A 20,061-nucleotide genomic window follows, 5' to 3' on the forward strand; every position below is an offset into this window, starting at 1 on the left:
GATATCGGTGTCTCCAGCCCCTTATGGTGGACCATGCATTTAATGGAGACATCCTTCAAGAGCCCCGATTGGACAGTGAGCGTGCTGATGACCAGCGTGGTCCCGTCTTTCTGGGCGACCTGCGTCGTCGTGGGGGGTCCCATGGTTCGGTTGTCCCTCTCCACGTTCCACACGATCTCCGTGGGCGGGCGCGACACAGAGGTGCAGTTGGCCTCGATCACACCCGGGGACGTGGTCTTGTAGCTCACCTGTGGTTTGGGCAGCACTGGAAAAATAAAAATAAAAGCTAAAATAGTAAATGGTGCATTTATGCAGGGTCCTTTCAGTGGCGTGCACAGACATTTAGAGGGGCAGGTGCTCAAGTGAAAAAAGGGCACCTTGTGCAGCGTGTGGAACCTCAATGTCACCATGGTCCACATACACTTTTTTTCAAACGGGCACATTGCCAAAAGGGCAGGGGGTGCTCTAGCACCCCCTAGTGTCTATCTGTGCACGCCACTGGGTCCTTTCTCCAATTATACTTGACGATGTTCAATAATCATTACATTCACACACATTTAGGGGTTCATTTAGGGGTTGAGTGTTGGAACCTTAGAAAAGAGGAGCTGGGGATCAAATTGGGAACCATCCCATTCCAAGATGACCATGGGGTCAAATTCTATAGGGAATTTTGTGACGCAGTAGGTATTATTATTATTATACACTATAGTATACAGTATAACGTTTTCTCAACAGTAAAATGTCTATATGACTGGTTTGCAGGACCCTGAGACACTTAATAACGTGAACAACAATTTAATTTTTTATCTGGACCCCCAAACTGTTAGTTGTGGTAGTTGTACTTCATTAGATGGGAAACAAATGACCCAAGATTCTGAGTTGCATTGTAGATTCGTAGTGTTATACTAGATATCGCTTATTTAGATTCTTATAGTATCTATCTATAACAAATACCCCTCGTATTCAAAATGCCTGATTTATACTTGAAAATAACTCCACATAGCTTTTTTTTGGGGCGGGTGCAACACCCGAACACCGGCAGGCAAATGTGTGTATAAATCAGGCTCTAGTCTAGAATAATTGTTGACACCTGAGGCAAATACTTTTGCACTATTGGATCAATATGAATTCTTGCATTCTTGAGATCCATATAAAGTAAAGCCATGGCTGTTTTTAATTCTCTTGGGGCGGAAGAAAAGGAATGTTATTCGTTGGAATTGAGAACATTTGTGTTGGCGTAGCATATTTAGCCACAGATATTTGGCCCTGATAGCAGCATGCGTCTTCTCAGATGATTATGCATAACTAGTTAGCGAACATTAGTCAATCTTATTTAGATCAGTTGCAGACGCCCATAGTGCTCTGTCTGCATCCAAAGCTCTGGTAAACAGGAAAACATTGTCACAACACATTTTGTTAATAATATACTCATAAACATCCAATTCTAGTGTTAACAGTGCTACTATTTTGGGGAAGAATTTAATCAGACCAAAGAAGGGTGTATTGATAACATTGGATGACACAGGTTTTATACATACAGCCTAGTGGAGGATTTTCTTCTACCACACTAGTATTTGCCATGCATCCTCAATCCTCATGATATCATATTACTGTATATTAGTATTGAAAAGTGTGTGTGTGTGTGTGTGTGTGTGTGTGTGTGTGTGTGTGTGTGTGTGTGTGTGTGAAAGAGAAGAAGACAGAAGCAGGGGCAGCGTGCGTGCGTGCGTGGGGTAAGAGAAGCAAGCTATTTGGCAGTCATGGCCAGCAATGAAATGAAAGAAAAATAAACATTATTAAAGCGTTATCCACAATTCCCCTTCTCTTCTTTTCTAACTGTGGAAACGCCTACTGTATAGTTCCAACGTCAGACAAAAGCTCTGCTGTTTGTTCAGATAATTGAGAGAGGGGACGGAGAACATGAGAAAAGGGAGAGCGAGCGAGCGCACAAGAAACCAAGAGATGGAGGGCGTCAGAGGCCTGAGGACAGAAGGAATCACTGTCTGTGACAAACAGTGACACACAGTCCCTGACCCCGAGCATTTTCATTCGGCCTGTCTCACCCACACATCCCCTCCCTGCCTCCACCATTCCACCTCGTTCTCACTTCTCTTTCAAATGGCCCATTCTTCAGACAGAGAGACACTGGGCCTGTGCTTTATGTGAGAGCAAATCAGACACACCAAATAACAACAACTAGTGCAACTATACCTCCTTCCTTTGCTGGTCTGCCGGGCGGGCATGCATGCACACTCAACAAACAAAACCCCTTCAACTGATGAAGAATGCGCGGCCGGGCACGTCTGGTCTTCAACCTCCCAAAATGTCCCCCAAGTCTCCCCCCTTTTTTGTGTTTCCTTCACTGGCTTCTGGTTGCTGCCCTGCATCCAATATCCAATTCAAAACACCTGTGATGTTATGTAGCCTGGCTCCAGCCCTGAATCGCTAGCCACGCCCATTAAGAAAATATATTCTGAATAATAAAGAGAAACTAAATGAAATTTCAGACTTGAGTGTCAGGCTACTTGTGATGATGACCTACAAAGCAATCTCCAGGGCATGTAGCACCCTTAACTTCAGGACATGAACGGCCCCTTCCTTGGCGTTCCCGTACACTTAGAAGCACACAGAACGTCAGTCACTCCAGTTCCTTTCTTAAGACACCCTACTCTTCTCCCTCCTATACCCAAGCTGTGGAATGACCTTGATCCCTCTGTCAACATTTCAGACTCTCACTCCACCACATTTGCATCGCATTTCACCTCTACAGACTCCACCTCACCCTCTAGCACTCTTTATTCCTCGTATTCCTTTATTTCTTATTGATAGATGCTATATGCAGATGTTCTTTATGTATGTTTGTTACTTATGTGTTACTTAAACGTACAATTAATGCTATATGTTTCATCTTTACCGTGTACCCTGCATGTTACTTGGTAGCACTGAATCTTCTTTGCTTTCTACTCAAGTGACGATTACCCTGTTGTTTGTACAGGGTTGAACACTCTGTAAATTACCCTGGATAGGATTGTCTGATAAATGCCTAAATGATGAATTGTAAACATAACCTTGCCACAAAAAGACTGCAAAAACACTACACCAGGCAAACGGGAAAAGACCCACATTCCTAACCTGTTTTCAATTCCTAATCCTAGACAGCCTACTTCATCCAGCTTCATCTCAGGACTGCCTGTCTGTGAGGCCAGTCTGTCTGAATAGTCATTGCTTACCCCGATGACTTCTCCACCTTCTGCTCTTGCACTACAGGTGTTCTTACTGTGTATATAACCCCTACTTATCAACTCTTTAGAAGACTGTCACACCATTCTCACTCAGACTTTATACACAGTGTACGCTCAGCTCATAATGAAGTTAGTTCCTGTGTGTTTTACTGTACATCTTTACTCTACTATATCAGACCAGTGTGTTCGGCTTTTTTTTCCTTCAATGAACATTGTTGCGTATAGCTCTTTCTCTGTTACTGTATACTTCTTATTTAATTTCTCTGCAGGATGCCACAAATGTTTGTGGAAACGTTACGTGTATATTACCAAAAACGGCGAGGCAGACAGTGGAGCTCTTGGGTCCGCCAGGTTGCGTGTTGTAGAGGCAGGTGTAGCAGCCCTCGTCCCGGATGGCCACGGGCTGGATGGTGAGCTGCGTGTGGGACAGGGAGGCACTGAGCCAGGCCCTGCCCTGGTAGGGAGGCTCGATCATGGGGTCGCTCTTCTTGGCGTAGGACGCCACCTCGCCGGGTTCTCCGTGGTCGGGAGTGTGCCTCCACAGCACCTGCTCCACCTTTTCGGGTAGCCCGTAGGTGCAGGACAGGGAGACCTTCTTGCCACTTAGCGCTGTCTTGTTGCTGTCAATGGTGATACGTGCTGGAAACAAAGACCGGAGAGACCAGAGATTGTGGGATTGGGATTGGACCGATATAACTCAAAGAACCGATGCATTTTACTGGTGTCCACAACATCTGCTTCTGGTTAGTGGAATAAGGCTACCTCCCCATCAACCATTCTCATGAAGAGCACATCCCCACGGATGACTGATTTACTGTTTGTCAGAACTATAGTATACTTTTGCCAAGTGTCCAATGCAATGGATGGTTCTGATTAGCTGCGCTGTGTGTATTCCAAAAGGGTTGGAGAGCAATTTAAATTAAATACACAAAACAGCAGACTTTTTTTTTTTTTAATTAATGTCATATGAGTGCTGCTCATACTGAGTTGAGTAGAAGAATGTAGCAATTCACTAACTTACTGTAGGTAGTCATAAACACTACTGTGTTGTGTATGCCTCTGGGTTTTTAATGAGGGACATGTAGAAAAAGGATACTACAAATAATAACAATAGTTATGTGTATATGTGTATCAAATTATAAAGAAACAATTCACACTGTCAAGTTATGACAAGCTTGAGTTTATGCTCCTCTCTACAGTGGGATCATGAGACAATTCCAGGTGCGCTTTGGGATTTTGTGACAGTCAATCACACATCATTATCATTAGGCCTATTAATAACTTCTAATTTGTATTTACTATATCAGTACTTATTTCCCAATACAGAGACTCCATCCGACAATACACCATCATCATCATTCATCATTATTTCCGCTCCCCCCCAACAAAATTGAAATGTGTGACAATAGCGCATCTAAAAGCTCACAATGAGCTCACAAATGAATATATGATAACCCTTCCACAGTATAGTAGCTTTTTCAGATTTTATTTGCACATTTTCCTAATAATGTAATACAGTAAATCATTGTCTTTGTGTGAGTAATCAACTGGGGAATTTGACTAATATAGGTATGGTTTTGCACACTCAATTCATATTTAACGTTCCAATTTTGGAGCTCTGGCTCATGGACTAAGAACCACAAAGAACTGAACCGGTTGCCATCCGGTGAAATACTGTGAATACTGGTGTGCCAATTGACATTTTGACTTGCCCACAAAGTTTGAAAACAACTCCTCTGATTAGACAGCACGATGTACATATACGGGGGGCACACATTTACACAGACTATACTCACAGTTAACAGTGAGGCATGTCTGTGCTTGCTGTGAACCCGAGGGAAGCAGGTCAAAGATGCAGGTGTAGCACCCCTCGTCGCGGAAGCCCACCCTGCGGATGGTGATGGCGGAGCTGTCCCTCGGAGACTGGGCCAGCTCCACGTGGTGCTGGCCACTGACGCTGCTGTCCTTCTGGCCGGGGTCGTAGGTCAGCAGGCTCTTGTTCTGGACGTCGAGCCAGCGCACCTGCCTCAGGGACTCCACCTTGTCCTTGGACAGAGTGCAGCTCAGGGTGAAGGGCAGCTCCACGGGAGCTTCCAGGTGCTCTGGCGCTGTCACCTTACCTGTGAGACACAGCACAAACCACCAGTGGTGGAAAAAGTACTCAATTGGTTTATTTAACCCATTCTGACCTGAGATCAGATTCATACGAGGTTTCCACTGGACACACACTGGTCTGATTAACCCATTCTGACCTGAGATCAGATTCTAAAAATGTCAGTCGTTCTTCGAATTTTTCAAAAATAGCAGACCTACAAGCTCGTATCGCGCCACTCGGTGGCGCGATATGAGCTTGTAGATCTGCTATTTTTCAATAGCTAAAGCATAACATGATGCCAACACCAAAATGGGTGCCCGGTCAGAATTGGTTAAGTAAAAGTACCAATGCTGCAATTTAGAACTACTTCGTTACAAGTAAAAGTATACGGAATTGAAAATGCACTTGAGTAAAAGTACAAAGGTATTTTCAAATGGCCGAAATGTATATAGGGTTGAGTGGTTAATGTATGTTAAAATCGCCAACGTAACTATAGTAACAAAAGTTTTCAAATAATTGTAGTGAAGTAAAAGTTTTTACGTTGGTATAATTGCTTTTTTCTTAAATTAGGCATTTTCAACTTGTGCCAGCTATAGGGTTATAGGACCGAAATACAAATTAAGTTGGGGTCCTTGACATGAACAACTGGTGTATCTATGTATGTATGCCAACTAATCCAGTGCTGCTCAAGTGACATCGTTTTTTTGAATAATTATCTTTATTATACATACCCTCCAGTCTTGCCACCATTAGTATGGACAAACACAGCTGCAGACCTCGCTGGAAGCACGCCACAGACATCATTACCTGCAGATTATGTTAGTGAGAGGTCAGTACAATACACTCACATCGGACAGAACCTTTCTCCATACACTGCTGGTGTGGAACAGCCTATAACAGAGCATGATGTATTTGATTTGCATCACAGACAATGGCCTTCAAGCCTTTAAACGCCTCTCCTAACCAGCCCAGCTCACATTGACTGTTTGCTATTGTTCACAATTGCATCTAATTAAAATAATAATAATAAAAATCATGGGCACTTTTCAAGTGCACATCTCTGATATGAAGTGGATATTTTTTTTAATTACCCCAAACATTATCTTGGATTAAATGCCAGACAATCAAGAACGTGTTGTGTTTCTATACTGAATAAACTTCTAATTTTACAATATATGGATATTTGATACTTTGGATATTGAACACTTCTGTGGAAACAAAACAATACTAAAACAACAAACGATTATTATTATAATATTATTACTATTATTATTATTATTATTATTATTATTATTATTATTATTATTATTATTATTATTATTATTATTATATAATTAAGAACAGATGGCGTATTCTTCTAACATATTCAAAACGTATAGGCTACTGCATGCCATAACACAATCAGCCCATCGTTTCCAGTGAACACTGAACAATGTGAACAATTACAATGGGTCTTTTGAATAAATGTCAAGTCAAAAGCATGCTCATTCAAGTAAAAGCTTAGCCTTAGTTAGTACTACTGAGAGGGGGGGGGGTCATAATTGGCATAATCCCCCAAAAGTAAAACAAAAACATCAGCAAACAAGGTTTTTTTTTTCTCCAGTTAATTGTGTGAAATTACGGGCTTACCTATTTACGTCCTTGCTTAAATTCATGTAATGAAATAAAATAAGCAGCAGCAGATGTGCCCAGAAAAGGTATAACTATATTTTAGGATGTTCTATTCCAGTAAAATCCGGCCCATCCTCAAGATGCCAGTCGCAAACATCCTCAAGTCCAAGTCCAACTGTCCAAGTCAGAGAAGCAGTCTGTTTCCACCAGGCAGCTCCGTCCGTCCGTGCGGTACCGGTACCACTTCTATGACTGACTGACTGGCGCACATCACAGCTCAGACATGAGAAATTACTTCAACAGCGTCCCCTGCCGTTATAATCGCACGCTGCACATTTGTGATCCGAGGAAATGTAATTAGGTCTTGACAAATCAGACCATAATATAGGTCCCAAATCCAATTGTCTTTTAAAAGAGCCAACTAAAAGTGTAGAGCGTCCCTATACCACTTAAAATCTATATGCGGACTGCGAACACTACGGCAAAGGTCCTGTAAACTGCGCAAAGGGCATGCCATTCTTTATTATTTAGTCTATGTCAGCTATCTGTCAAACTATAAAATAAGCAATTTAGGAACGAGAACAACAACAACATAAAATGGAATTATAGGAGGATGTAAAAACCTTTTTTGCGCTTGTTCGTTCATTGGTCCTCTCTGTACCATTGCCGCCCTCTTTGGGCCATTATTGTAATTACAAGTTTGATTTGCTATTTTGTCCTTTGTGTTACGGGTAATGTCTGCGACGGAACTGGACTTCACCCGGCTCATTTTGATGACGTAGAGAGTGAAATGCAAACGCTGGTGACAGCCGTTGTGACAGCAGATCAACGAATGCACATACAATGCACTTCTTCAGTTATATAAACTAAACTAACTATCTTATAATGCCGGTGGTGGTTTAGGCTGAAGCTTAATGAGTATATCACAAGTCAGCATGAGCAGACATAACCATTGGATCGGAGTTTAGCATTTACATTTAGATATATCGACAGATTACAGGGAGGCTAACATGTCGTTTCTTGTGGATTCAGTGATCATGTTCACCTCGCAGGTAAGAAGTGCATGTCTATAAAGTTAACGTTTGCAAATTGCAATAAACATGCAGCAGTCTTGTGTGCAACCCAGACTCGATCAGCACAAACAAAGGGACTAAATTAATTTCGCTCATATGCCACCAAAAATGTGGAACGCCCTACCAACAGTCATTAAGACATGTGAATCCCTTGACTCCTTCAAAACTGCTCTCAAAGGGCGAAACTGCAGCCCCCGTTAAACCTGAATCCCCCACCCACACCTCTTTCCCCCTCACATGTATTTTTTCCCCCCTTTTTACCTCCTACGATGATTTCCTGTTTTTGGCTATATAGAAGAGTATATTTGTACGTCTCTAATTGTTATGATGAATTGAACATGGTGGGCCCTATTGTAAACAAGTGCAATACTTTATGGTGTCACTGTCGTCCACAATTTTGTATTGAGTTGTGCTTGAAATGTACTGTAATTCTCCAATCTGTTTAATAAATGCATCGATCAATCAATTGTCTAACTTGAAGTTATGTGGTTTAGGTGGTTTATAATTGACTGATTGATTGAAAATGTTATTCACAGTAATGTGGAATGTACATTTAAAACGAAAGCACACAGTCGATACAAAAACTGCTACAAGAAAGAAACCAGAAAAAGCACTTAGTTTAATCAGGGTCCTCCATTTTCATGGTTATTTGGCATTGCCTTTTATCACATTCATACTCAGAATCTCAGATGTGATATTTTCTCTCCTAATCCTCCTAACATTGCACAAAATAGCATGTTGTAATGGCAGTCTGTGTGGTCCATAAACCAGTGATTTCCAAAGTGCGGTCCAGGGACCCCCAGGGGTACCTGAAGGAGTTCCAGGGGGTCCCCAGCTAAATGATAGTTATGAACCAAATGGACCCTTATGGGTCTGTAACTCGGAGTGTAATGAGTGTAATTTAAGTGAGTTAAATAACATTGATTTTACAATATAAATTGCCTAATGCATGTCAAACTCGGGTTCCTTGAAATTAAACGGGTTGAGAATCACAGCTAGAGCCGTAAAATAATTCTCTTATGGGGGTCCCTGGCATATCTTTTCAAATGGGGGCCCGCGGGCTAATTTGTGGGTCCTCCTTGACATGAAAAAGTTTGGGAACCACTGCCATATACCATATAATATACAAAATATGACATTCTTACTAACTTTCCCTACTCCCCGTTCTGTTCAACTATACTCACTCAGGTCCTGTTCTTTGGATTTGGATGGTTGTTCTTTATGAGACAGCTGTTCAAAGACTACGAGGTAGGCTTTGCTGTCATTAATCCACTCACGCTATTTATTTATTTCCACCTGATTTTTGTCCATTGTACAATGACGTGCAATTATGTACAGGGTTAAGTGGTTAAACAGACAAATCGATTTAGTTGATCAGTCAGTCAGTCCGTTGCTCTCCCCAGGTTGGCAGACGGAGTGTAGAGCCCAGGAATACATATTGACACTGGCTGAAAAAATCGTGGGATAACAATTTAGGGGGGGAAAAAAGTAATAATGAAGTTGGTTGTTATTATTATTATTGGTTCTAAATATCAGTTTTTATATACTTTTGGTTAATTGCCCAGCATTAGTCCATAGTGGCAGTGGTTATACTTATAATAATGAATAATCTGTCCTAACTTGCTGGTGATAAAGTATGTCCATGTTTGTCGACAGGTGCGTCAGTATATTGTTCAGGTGGTTTTCTCTGTCACCTTTGCATTCTCATGCACCATGTTTGAACTCATCATCTTTGAGATTCTGGGTGCCTTAAGCAGTAGGTACGTACAGTAAAAAAATCATTATTTCTTATTGTTTACGTGATACAAAATATCATTGTAGCCCTTCTTATTCTTAATACTCGGTTCATATCTTCGTCTGCACAGCTCCAGGTACTTCCATTGGAAGTTCAACCTGTACGTGATACTGCTAGTGCTCATCTTTGTGGTGCCTTTCTACATTGGCTACTTTGTGGTCAGCAACATACGTCTGTGTGAGTCTCATCTCATTTATTGTCTTGTAAAGAACAAACTAGGGATGTTAATCGATTAATTGCCATTAAGAAATTAGTCAATTAAACTTAACAGTTAATAACTAATGAAATTAATCGAAACGTCTCTGCTTTTGCATGCGATATGTATTAATTCAATTTCTCATACAAAGATAGCCATTGCCTGGCCCTGAATCGCAAATGGTCAAAGAATTTTTTGATTAAGGAATATAATATCCCTTTGTATTCTTTCTGTGTAGAACTGTAGATTTGTATGTTAGACATTGAGGGAAATTAAGATTCTCAGATACAAAAAAAGGATTTGCAGATAAAAACAAACAAAAAAACAGCGCTTATCAACTAACCGGTTCATCGATTGATAAGCTTATAAAAACTATCAATTAATCAATACATTTTTGTGTTTTGTTTCTGTGCAGTGCAGAGACAAAAGTTGCTTTTTGCCTGTGTGGTGTGGTTTACCTTCATGTACTTCTTCTGGAAGTTGGGAGACCCATTTCCTATCCTCAGTCCAAAACATGGTAAGCCTACCCCTCGGTAGTGGACACATTCAGCCATTCCCATTCGCCACTGTCGTTAATTCAAGAGTGCCATGAATTGTAACAAATTAGGTATTTATGTCATGCTTCTTGTCACCCTTCGATACTTTCTCTGTTTCCCAGGCATCCTGTCCATTGAGCAGCTCATCAGTCGTGTTGGAGTCATAGGGGTCACACTCATGGCTCTGCTGTCTGGCTTTGGTGCCGTCAACTGTCCTTACACGTACATGTCCTACTTCCTCAGGTGAGCTGCAAATACTGGCCATTTGACTCGCACGTTAAAAACTGTACGCGCAGTCTCGCACCACACTGCCTGACCTGAGGCTGGTTCAAAAAAATGTCTTTTAAACAAGCGCCACGAAGTGAGCTTGTATATCTGCCATATGTGAATAGCCAAAGTATATAATAATGGTTAAAGTGGTTAAACGGATGCTTTCCCATTTTTCACCCCTGTGTCAATTATCTAATGTTATCCTGGGCTCTACACACCCTCCGTCAACCTGGGGAGAGCAACGGACTTGAACTCATGCTTCCTTCATGCATGAGTGTCCAAGTTGCTCCTTTACACCTGACAGGGAGGGAGTTTCCCTGGTTGGACGTAGCGCGTGGAAGGAACACGTTATTCCAACCAGTTCCTTTCCCCTCCATCAGGCACCCCGCCTGGCTTTCCCAGTTTTAATGGGTTAAGAACTGCACTTACAGTTGCACCACACTATAAAGTAGTACCACACTGTCTGTTAAGTTTGACCACACTGCCCTTACAGCTGTAAGTTATATGCATCAGCAGGTATGATCAACTCTGATAACAATGTATTCATCTCACAGGGACATTTAGGTGTCATAGTCTAGTGCTTTATTGGTCGTCCACTCACAGTTAACTGTTTTTTTGTATTGACTTGTGCTTGAAATGTACTGTAATTCTGCAAACTGTTAATACATACTTCAATCAATCAATCAATCAATCATAGCAGGTTAGGTTCTGGCATCAAATATCTGCAATGGTCTCTGAATGACTATGTATGTATATAATGTTATCAGTAAATATTCTTTATATGTGCAGTCTTATCAACAGTGGATATATGATTGAAGGGTTTTCTGTCAACAATGAATATATGAATCGAGCATACTGTATGTACAGTTTATCACCCGTGGAATACAATAGTCTATCAACAATGAGTATATACAGTACAATACATGGTCTGTCAATAATGACAGATTAATTAAGTCATACATGTGTACAGCCTAGTCTTAGCCTAGTCTAGTCAACTATTAATTAATATATGTATGAGTAAATTGTATGTGCAGTCTATCATCAATGAATATTATGTACAGGTATGAGTACATGTATGTGTCACACAAAGATAAATATACTAATGTGACTTGTCCCTTTGCATACTGCCCAATGACCCTGTGTACGTTGTTTGCTACTGTACATTGTCATTTCTGCAGAAATGTGACAGACAGTGACATCCTTGCTCTAGAAAGGCGGCTACTTCAAACTATGGATATGATCGTCAGTAAGAAGAAACGGTGAGGAAATCAGTCATTGGGTCTCTTTCCCTTCATTTGTTGAATTTATTGTTATTCATTTTGTTTAAATTTGTAAAAAAATAAAATTTGGGGTGGAGTAGGTCTTTAAATGTTTTTTTTTAGTTTTTCTTTTGCGGCTTACGCCTTTTATTGATGAAGGGACAGACAGTGAAGGGACAGACAGTAGGCTGAAAGGAAACGGGAGAGAGATGGGGGAAGACATGCAGTAAAGGCCGTGTCGGGCTCGGGAGTCGAACCCGCGGCACACTGCGACTGGATTACCAGTCGGGTGCCCAGACGGTTACGCCACCGCCTGGGCCTTTAAATGTATTTTTACAAAAATAAAATAACATACATTTATTTTCACACATCTATATTAAGTATATATTAAGTGCATTTATTAAGAGAGAAGCTTTGCACCCAAGGGGCTAACCTATTGGCACAGTACAGTACAGTACAGATGGGCGCTCGGACACCAATGTTTTTAATTGTCTTCGTGACCTACAATATAGAGCTCTTAAAGTTTAGAACAGGCACACCTGTTTAAATAACATTTTAGCCTTTAAGATGATTTGTGAATGGCCCCTGGTGTGGTTGTGGTTGTTGTGTCATCATTACCTACCATGTGTTACATGAGTCATGTTGGGTTTGTGTAGAATTGCCATGACCCGGAGGCAGATGTACCAGCGTGGGGAAGACCAGAACAAACAGACAGGATTCTGGGGCATGATCAAGAGTGTCACCTCCTCGCCACCAGGCAGTGCGGGTATCCTTCACACAAAATCATGAATATGAAGAGTGACAGCTAATGGTTAGGTGTTTTAATGTAATACCCGATGCACGTATTGTACATGTGTCTGTGTGTGTGTGTGTGTGTGTGTGTGTGTGTGTGTGTGTGTGTGTACAAAGATGTGAGCATAATGACTCTTACCCACTGGGCTATATTTGCTCAGACACATAGGAGGTAAATTCTCTGTTCATTGTCAATGGTAAGTGTGACACGAGTTAGGGACAAAAAGCTGTATGCTGCATAGGAGGGGCTGGCGCCCCCTCAAGTATTGGATCGGTACTGCATCTTAAGGTTCCTTAACTCCATCCTTCCAGACCTGACATTGATTCAGCAGGAAGTTGACGCTCTGGAGGAGCTGAGCCGACAACTGTTCCTGGAGACTGTGGACTTGCAGGCCACCAAGGTCGCGCACGCACACACACACACACACACACACACACACACACACACACACACACACGCTGTTTACACATTCCAGAGAATGAACACAAATTCGCCTTTACAATGTTGCTCTTTACGCTAACTGAACCCTTGGTGTCTGTACTCTGTATAACTAATTTACTTCATCCTATCTCTCCCTTTTTTTTTTAGGAGCGTATTGAGTACTCCACGACATTCCAGGGGAAATACTTTAACTTCCTCGGCTATTTCTTTTCCATCTACTGTGTGTGGAAAATCTTCATGGTGAGATAACTTGAGTTGCATTCATGTCTCATAACTGTCATTTCTGTCACACACCACGGGCACACATAATGGAGTCATTTGTAACACTCAGCGTAAGCATTTTGTGACTGGTTTATCAAGTGTGATTTAAGTGCATGGCAGTTTGCAGTTTAACCCATTCTCAGGGCGAGAACCCCCTTTTGGTGTTTTAAGCATTGTTATACTTTAGTTATTGAAAAATAGTGAAAATGTGGCACAAATCTTTGAATATATATTCTTTCAGAGCCAACGTTTTTAACTCAAATCTTTGCTTCTGGGGGAAGTCTCTTGAACAACATATTTTCAGATGGGGGTCGGCGGCTAATCATTTATGGGGGTCCTTGACATGAAATATTGAGAACCACTGATATAGAAACATGAGGTTTTTCAGAAAACTGTCATGATTTTGAAGACATTTTTTTAGAATTTGTTCCCAGGTCTAAATGGGTTAAACATGTTGGACGCTGTAGATTTTCAGCCTTATTGTTGAGACTTGTTATTGTTCCTCCAAACTAGGCCACAATAAACATTGTGTTTGACCGAGTTGGAAAGACTGACCCAGTGACGAGAGGTATTGAGATTACAGTGAACTGGCTAGGTATCGATTTTGATGTAAGTTATCTCTCTCTCACTCACACACACACACACACACACACACACACACACACACACACACACACACACACACACACACACACACACACACACACACACACACACACAACACACACAAACCAGAATGTTCCTGTGGGGATAGTCGTTAAATGATGCCAGCCCATATTAAATTCAGGTTCTGCAAGCACTAACTTGATCTGTCACGCTGTGACAGAAAACATGTTATCCCGCATTGTGGGGACAGTTCAAAGAATCATGTGTCTCCTTTGCTGAAATTGAATAATCACATTACTAAGTTGGGATTCTAAGCAGATAAATAAAGATGAATAGAATGCAGTGTTGGGCTGCCTGGATTTGTTCAGAGCAGACTGCTGACATGTACTGTACTGTCTGCGCTCGCGTAGTTGCTCTGGTACAGCTAATTCATAATTTATATATTATTTTGATGTACTTGATTGGGTTTTAGACTAGTGTTATTCTATATTAGAAAAGCCTCCTGTTGAAAACTAGCACTTGTGCTACATATACACTTTAAACAATGCAACCTCACACAACATCATGACATGTTCATATATTCCTTCTTCGCTTCTCTTCCTCTTCATTCTTCTCCCCCTAAGGTGAAGTTCTGGTCTCAGCACATCTCCTTCATCCTGGTAGGAATTATCATCGTCACGTCTATACGAGGTCTGCTCATCACCCTCACCAAGGTATACACGATACACACGGGTCATTACGGTCACTATTTTTGGCACGTTTTCAAAAGGTTTAAAAAAAAAAAAAACGTAATAAAAAAAATATATTATTTCAAAACATAGCAAAAATAACAGATCTACAAGCTCACAATGCGTTACGGTTGTGATGCAGATGTAGATTGTGCCGATTGTAGATCGGCCATTTGTCATGAGACAAAGTATAGACTAGAGAGCAGCAGCAGTCGGCACCCCCTTTCATGACGACGACAGGCCCGGAAGATAATTCTCCATTGATTTTTTTATTCTTCCCATAGACGTTTCAAAAAGTATTTATTTAATGACCTTTTAAGGCTCGGAAAAAAAGACAACTCTTGTAGTGACAAATCATGACAATAAACACAACGTTTTGGGCCTATCAAATAATCAGAAATAAGAAGAAAAGGGCACTTTTGTTTTAGTTTTTCTTCTTTGTCCGAGGGTTAAATGTCTTTAAATAAATACTTTTTTGAAACGTCTATGGGAAAAATTAATGGGGAATTCTCTTCCGGGCCGTCGTCATGAAAGGGGGCGTAGTTAAAGATGCAACTTTTTTGGTGTAGCAAATCTTTGTTACTGTACATTGTTACTGTGTATACTGAGACTGTATACATATCGCTGTTCATCATATATTCTGCTTAGCTCTTTCCTTTTATGTCTTCACGTGTACAGTTCTTCTATGCCATATCCAGCAGCAAATCCTCCAATGTCATAGTGCTCGTCCTCGCTCAGATCATGGTGAGTACGCAAAGGATGCTTTATTTTGGTCCTGTTACACCGTATAGATCAGTGGTGTCCAATGTTTTCTGGTTCAGGGGGGGGCCAACTTGGAAATCTCAATAGCTCGTGGGACACGAAAAAGATATACAGTATATGTTAATGACGTTTAGAAGATTTAGAACACTTTCCTGAGGTCTTTGTGTGTAATATGTGGTGTTAGATATTTTAGATTTTTAGCAGTGAGCCCAGTGTCTCTGATGTCATGGACACTGGGCTCACTTACTTCCTGGACTACATGTCTCAGTAAAGGCTCATAGGCCCTCATTTATCAACCGTGCGTACGCCAAAATATGGGTGCACGCCGAAATTGCCGACATTGCCGACATTTTCGACATTTACCATTTCCGGCAAAGCTTGAAATTGAACTTGACAACGTTCAAATCCCACGTCTGCTCCGCAACTGGCGTACGCTTGTTTTTCTGTCGTAGAACGGCGGAGCAGCATTGTTTGACCAGCTGAGAGGCTGCCAAAGGCATCGAAACATATGTATTCACTCCTAAAATGTTAATATAAAACTGTATGTATATGGGCTACATGTAAAAAAAGAAAAAGAAAAAAGGAATGGACCTACAAGATGTGTCTTTGTGTCATATTAAATTTATAGGAGCTTTCCAACTTTACAATTAAAATCGCACTTGATTTAAGCCATTTAAACAGTGTTTTGCATGAGCGCATACATGCGAGGATTTGGGCTGTCTGTGCTGGAATATTTCCATGACGTTGGAAAGTATAGCCTATAGTGCAGTGCTGCCTGCAGCTGCGGAGAGTCCCAACATGCATGGGTAGCCTATATACTGTAGCCTAATCTACAGTAGGCCGATGTCTTTCTGGAGTTACATGTGCAATCTCCTCCTCGTTTAATAAACCCGACGCGTCGCTCGAATGCCAAATGTACCGCCAGCGCAAGTGGGAACCGCATCGGAGATGTAGGCTACCCAGCCAGCCCACCACCACCACTCCACCAGTGCCAGCCACATGGGCTACGGTTTTAGCTGCACATTCATATATTGACAGTTGAGTTGAGTTGACAGCCTATCCACTGCAGCGACTAGCGACTGCGAGGCAATCTAAATAGACTGTCGAACGTGCATGGTCAGTTGATCACGGTGTCACGGACAGACAGACAGGCAGACAGGACAGGATCAGGATCGAGGAGCAGCACCTATGCAAAACAGCAGCGTGTGTGTGTGTGTGTGTGTGTGTGTGTGTGTGTGTGTGTGTGTGTGTGTGTGTGTGTGCGCGCGCGCGCACGCCTATTTGTTATTTAATTCATGGTTCACAGGTTCAGGTTTTCGTTCACTAATAGATCTTGTTGTATATTAAATTAAAAATACTTTAATAATTTAATATAACTGTACAACTAACAACACACAGTGACAGTTGCTTGCAAATTGCGATATGTGCGTGCGTGCGTGCGTGCGGGGGGGGGGGGGGGGGGGGTGAGGCGGGCAGCAAGGGGGAAGCGAAGCGAGAGGAGAAACAGACCTACAGCTTTATTTAATTCATGCAGGTTTATTTATTTAAGATACAACAAGTTGCAAGTTGCGTGTGCGTGCGTGCGTCTGTGTGTGTATGAGAGAGCTGGGGCAGCAAGTCCATGTAACCATGGTTTCAGGACGTATTCCAGAACGTTCATGTCGCAAAAACGAGCGCGTGCCCGATAGATTTCAGTCGTCACATTTATTAACGTCAGAATGAAATTAAGGAAGGATCAACTGTTTGCGATCACTTTATAAATGCCGTGGCGACGTGGGTGTACTACGAAACCTGCACTCGAATCTGTGGCAGATTTTACACTCGATTGATAAATGAGGGCCATACAGTCTGGATTTTCGGTGGTTAGGTGACCACCGAACTACAATATGACGTCAGCCCTCACCAATCCACAAGGAGGAGCAGTGCACCAAAGCATTATGGGAATTGTAGTCCAGGAAGGAAGTGAGCCCAGTGTCGATGACAGACAGTGGGCTCACTGCTAAAATATCTAAAACCACTTATTACACACATAAAGACCCCCAGGAAAGTGTTCTAAATCTTCTAAGCGGCATTAACATATATTGTTTTGCAAAAAGGGTGAAGGGTCCCCTGCATTCAGAGCATATTTATTTTAATGATCAATCAATTGATGCAGCTAGGATCAGTGGAACCAACACAATATTATTTTGATCACTATGAAAACACATTTTTCAATGATGTAAACTAAAGTGTGTTTATTTTATTGTATTAATGTTATATTATGATAAAAATCTTAGTGTTTTGACAATTATTTGGGATCCCACTTGGATTACTCTTGTGACCCACAAGTATAGCCACATACTATCATCATCATCATCATCATCATCATACTATAATTCAGCGAATGTCTGAATGTCTGTCTGAATGTCTGAATGAATGTCACTGACAGAGCGTTATCTCATCATTGGCTGCACCAATCACTCCCACTTTTCACACAGGCATGGACCATAATTATATGGAGGTCTTAACGGAGCCCTTTTTTCGATTTGACTTAATAATGAATTTATTAGTGGATTAAAACAGCCGTTTACAGCCGTGGTCTCCGTCTGTGGTCTATCTCCGACCGAGCCACACTATTAGCACACATCTCTCCATGCCAAAAAAATTCTGCACGCTCCCAGAATCCAGCTAGGATACTTTTTACAGACGCAACTGTCATATTTACTGTACAAATATTGTTTTTACATCACCACACGATGGGCAATGCGCCCGGGCGCAATACCCCCCACGGCCACAAGATGGGGGCAAATATCTCACAACGGGTAAGGGCTAGTATAGCAAAGTTATAACTGTCTTTGCCGCTGTCTCTCCACTCGCCGCCCTTCCCTTCCCTTCCCCGTCTCTCAGGGGATGTATTTTGTGTCGTCGGTGCTGTTGATGCGCATGAGCATGCCTCCGGAGTATCGCACCATCGTCACAGAGGTGCTGGGGGAGCTGCAGTTCAACTTCTACCACCGGTGGTTCGACGTCATCTTCCTGGTCAGTGCCCTGTCCAGCATCCTCTTCCTCTATCTGGCTCACAAGCAGGCACCAGAGAAGCACATGGCCCTCTGATCAACACAACCTCCTATTTGCAGGGGAGGTGACTTTTAACCTGAAATTCAGGGGAAGTCAAAGAACTCGCTCTCCCTTTTCTTTCATTTCTTTTGTATATAATTATAAGAAATCATTCTGTGGTTCGTCTGTGGCTTGGCCTAGTATACTTCCTGAATCAGGAAGGGCTGACTGTTGGATAAGGATTGCTTATAAAATGGGAACAATGGTGAATGTGGATACTTTGGATACTTGGGTTGGGTTTAGGTGAGAATATTGACGAAACAATGTTGATGTTTGTTTGGATTTAATTTTAACTTTTCAAAATGCAAATGCTTGAAATCTCTGCCAGTCGGTAACGGACAACAGAGCTGTTCACAGCACGGCCCAGCTGGCAGCTTGACTCCAGCTGGCCAGCTCGGCCCATATTAAGGAATGAGGAACAAATTGAGTGCACTGGCAAATTATGTCCCATCAGTCAATGTCTGAAACCCCCTGGCACTATTGTTTGTTTGCGATCCACCGGTACATGATGTAAACAGTTTGACAGTATAGCTTCCATCTAGCGCCTGCTGGTAAGTGTTTGTGCGTATCTACTGTTTTTACACCAAAGAGACGGATTTTGGATTAAATCAGTTGTGGCTGTTGACATTAATTTGCGTTTGTGTGTTAATGTTTTTGAGTGGTGCAACCACTCCCAAGGAACAGCAATGTCCGTGTTCACACCTGTATGTGTCCCTGTGACGTTAATGAGCACGATAATGAGTACCAGTAGGGGCGCTGTTGTGCCAGAAACAGAGAGAGAGAGAGTGCGGCACTGTTGCCTGCTAATGTGAGAGAGAGAGAGAGAGAGGGGGGGAGTTGCACCACTCGGTTCACACGGGTGTGATTTTTTTCTATTGGAATGCAATTCCCCACTGGGAACAGACTAGAGAGGTACCTGTAATATAAACCAAACATTTTAGGTGGAAGAATTTGACAACATACTATTTTATTTCACAGATAGAAATAACAAAGTTTACTTTATCAAAGTTTACTTTATCTAGCATTACAAAATGGCAGCAATTTGTGATTAGCGCAAATATCATCCATGACAGACAGCAGTAGGTTGGTTCATTGACTGTGCTGTTACTGCTAGCTTAACCTCCTTTAGTAGTTATTTAATCTTGGGAATTTGGCTAATCTTCAGTGAGAAAGAATCGCAAAGGCAATGAATAGCGGGTGGTAAAGAGACAGGTAGGACAAGGAAATCAATGGTAAGACATGTTTACACACTGCTGTTTCATACAGATGCTAACTATGTTGGTTTTTCATATCTAAT

The 20,061-nt window shown here is 41.8% G+C and overlaps 2 protein-coding genes across 2 annotated transcripts in view; one reads left to right on the forward strand and one right to left on the reverse strand.

Moving 5' to 3' along the window:
• The window catches only part of LOC308330612 (OX-2 membrane glycoprotein), a 12,556-nt gene extending 5,376 nt beyond the window's left edge, over positions 1–7,180 (reverse strand). Inside the window, exons 1-5 of the mRNA XM_080785554.1 lie at positions 6,967–7,180; positions 6,069–6,144; positions 5,039–5,362; positions 3,552–3,881; positions 1–265 (exon numbers count right to left, since the gene is read on the reverse strand). The exon at positions 1–265 is cut by the window's left edge and continues 20 nt beyond it. Of these exons, the coding sequence (XP_080641680.1) occupies positions 1–265; positions 3,552–3,881; positions 5,039–5,362; positions 6,069–6,141 (992 nt within the window). The 5' untranslated portion in view covers positions 6,142–6,144; positions 6,967–7,180. The remainder of the gene's footprint in view (positions 266–3,551; positions 3,882–5,038; positions 5,363–6,068; positions 6,145–6,966) is intronic.
• A 565-nt stretch (positions 7,181–7,745) lies between these two features.
• LOC308330202 (Golgi pH regulator) lies at positions 7,746–19,395 on the forward strand. Its single transcript, XM_080784966.1, has 14 exons — positions 7,746–8,000; positions 9,210–9,269; positions 9,678–9,781; positions 9,887–9,993; positions 10,428–10,529; positions 10,671–10,791; positions 11,997–12,077; positions 12,734–12,843; positions 13,182–13,270; positions 13,459–13,551; positions 14,086–14,181; positions 14,802–14,891; positions 15,585–15,650; positions 18,555–19,395. Exons 1-14 carry the CDS (start codon positions 7,959–7,961, stop codon positions 18,759–18,761), a joined length of 1,368 nt encoding a protein of 455 aa, XP_080641092.1. The 5' UTR covers positions 7,746–7,958; the 3' UTR covers positions 18,762–19,395.
• Positions 19,396–20,061: the final 666 nt, after the last annotated feature.

Source organism: Protomyctophum bolini, assembly GCF_963924005.1.
Source record: "Protomyctophum bolini genome assembly, chromosome: 16".
Lineage (NCBI taxonomy): Eukaryota > Metazoa > Chordata > Actinopteri > Myctophiformes > Myctophidae > Protomyctophum > Protomyctophum bolini.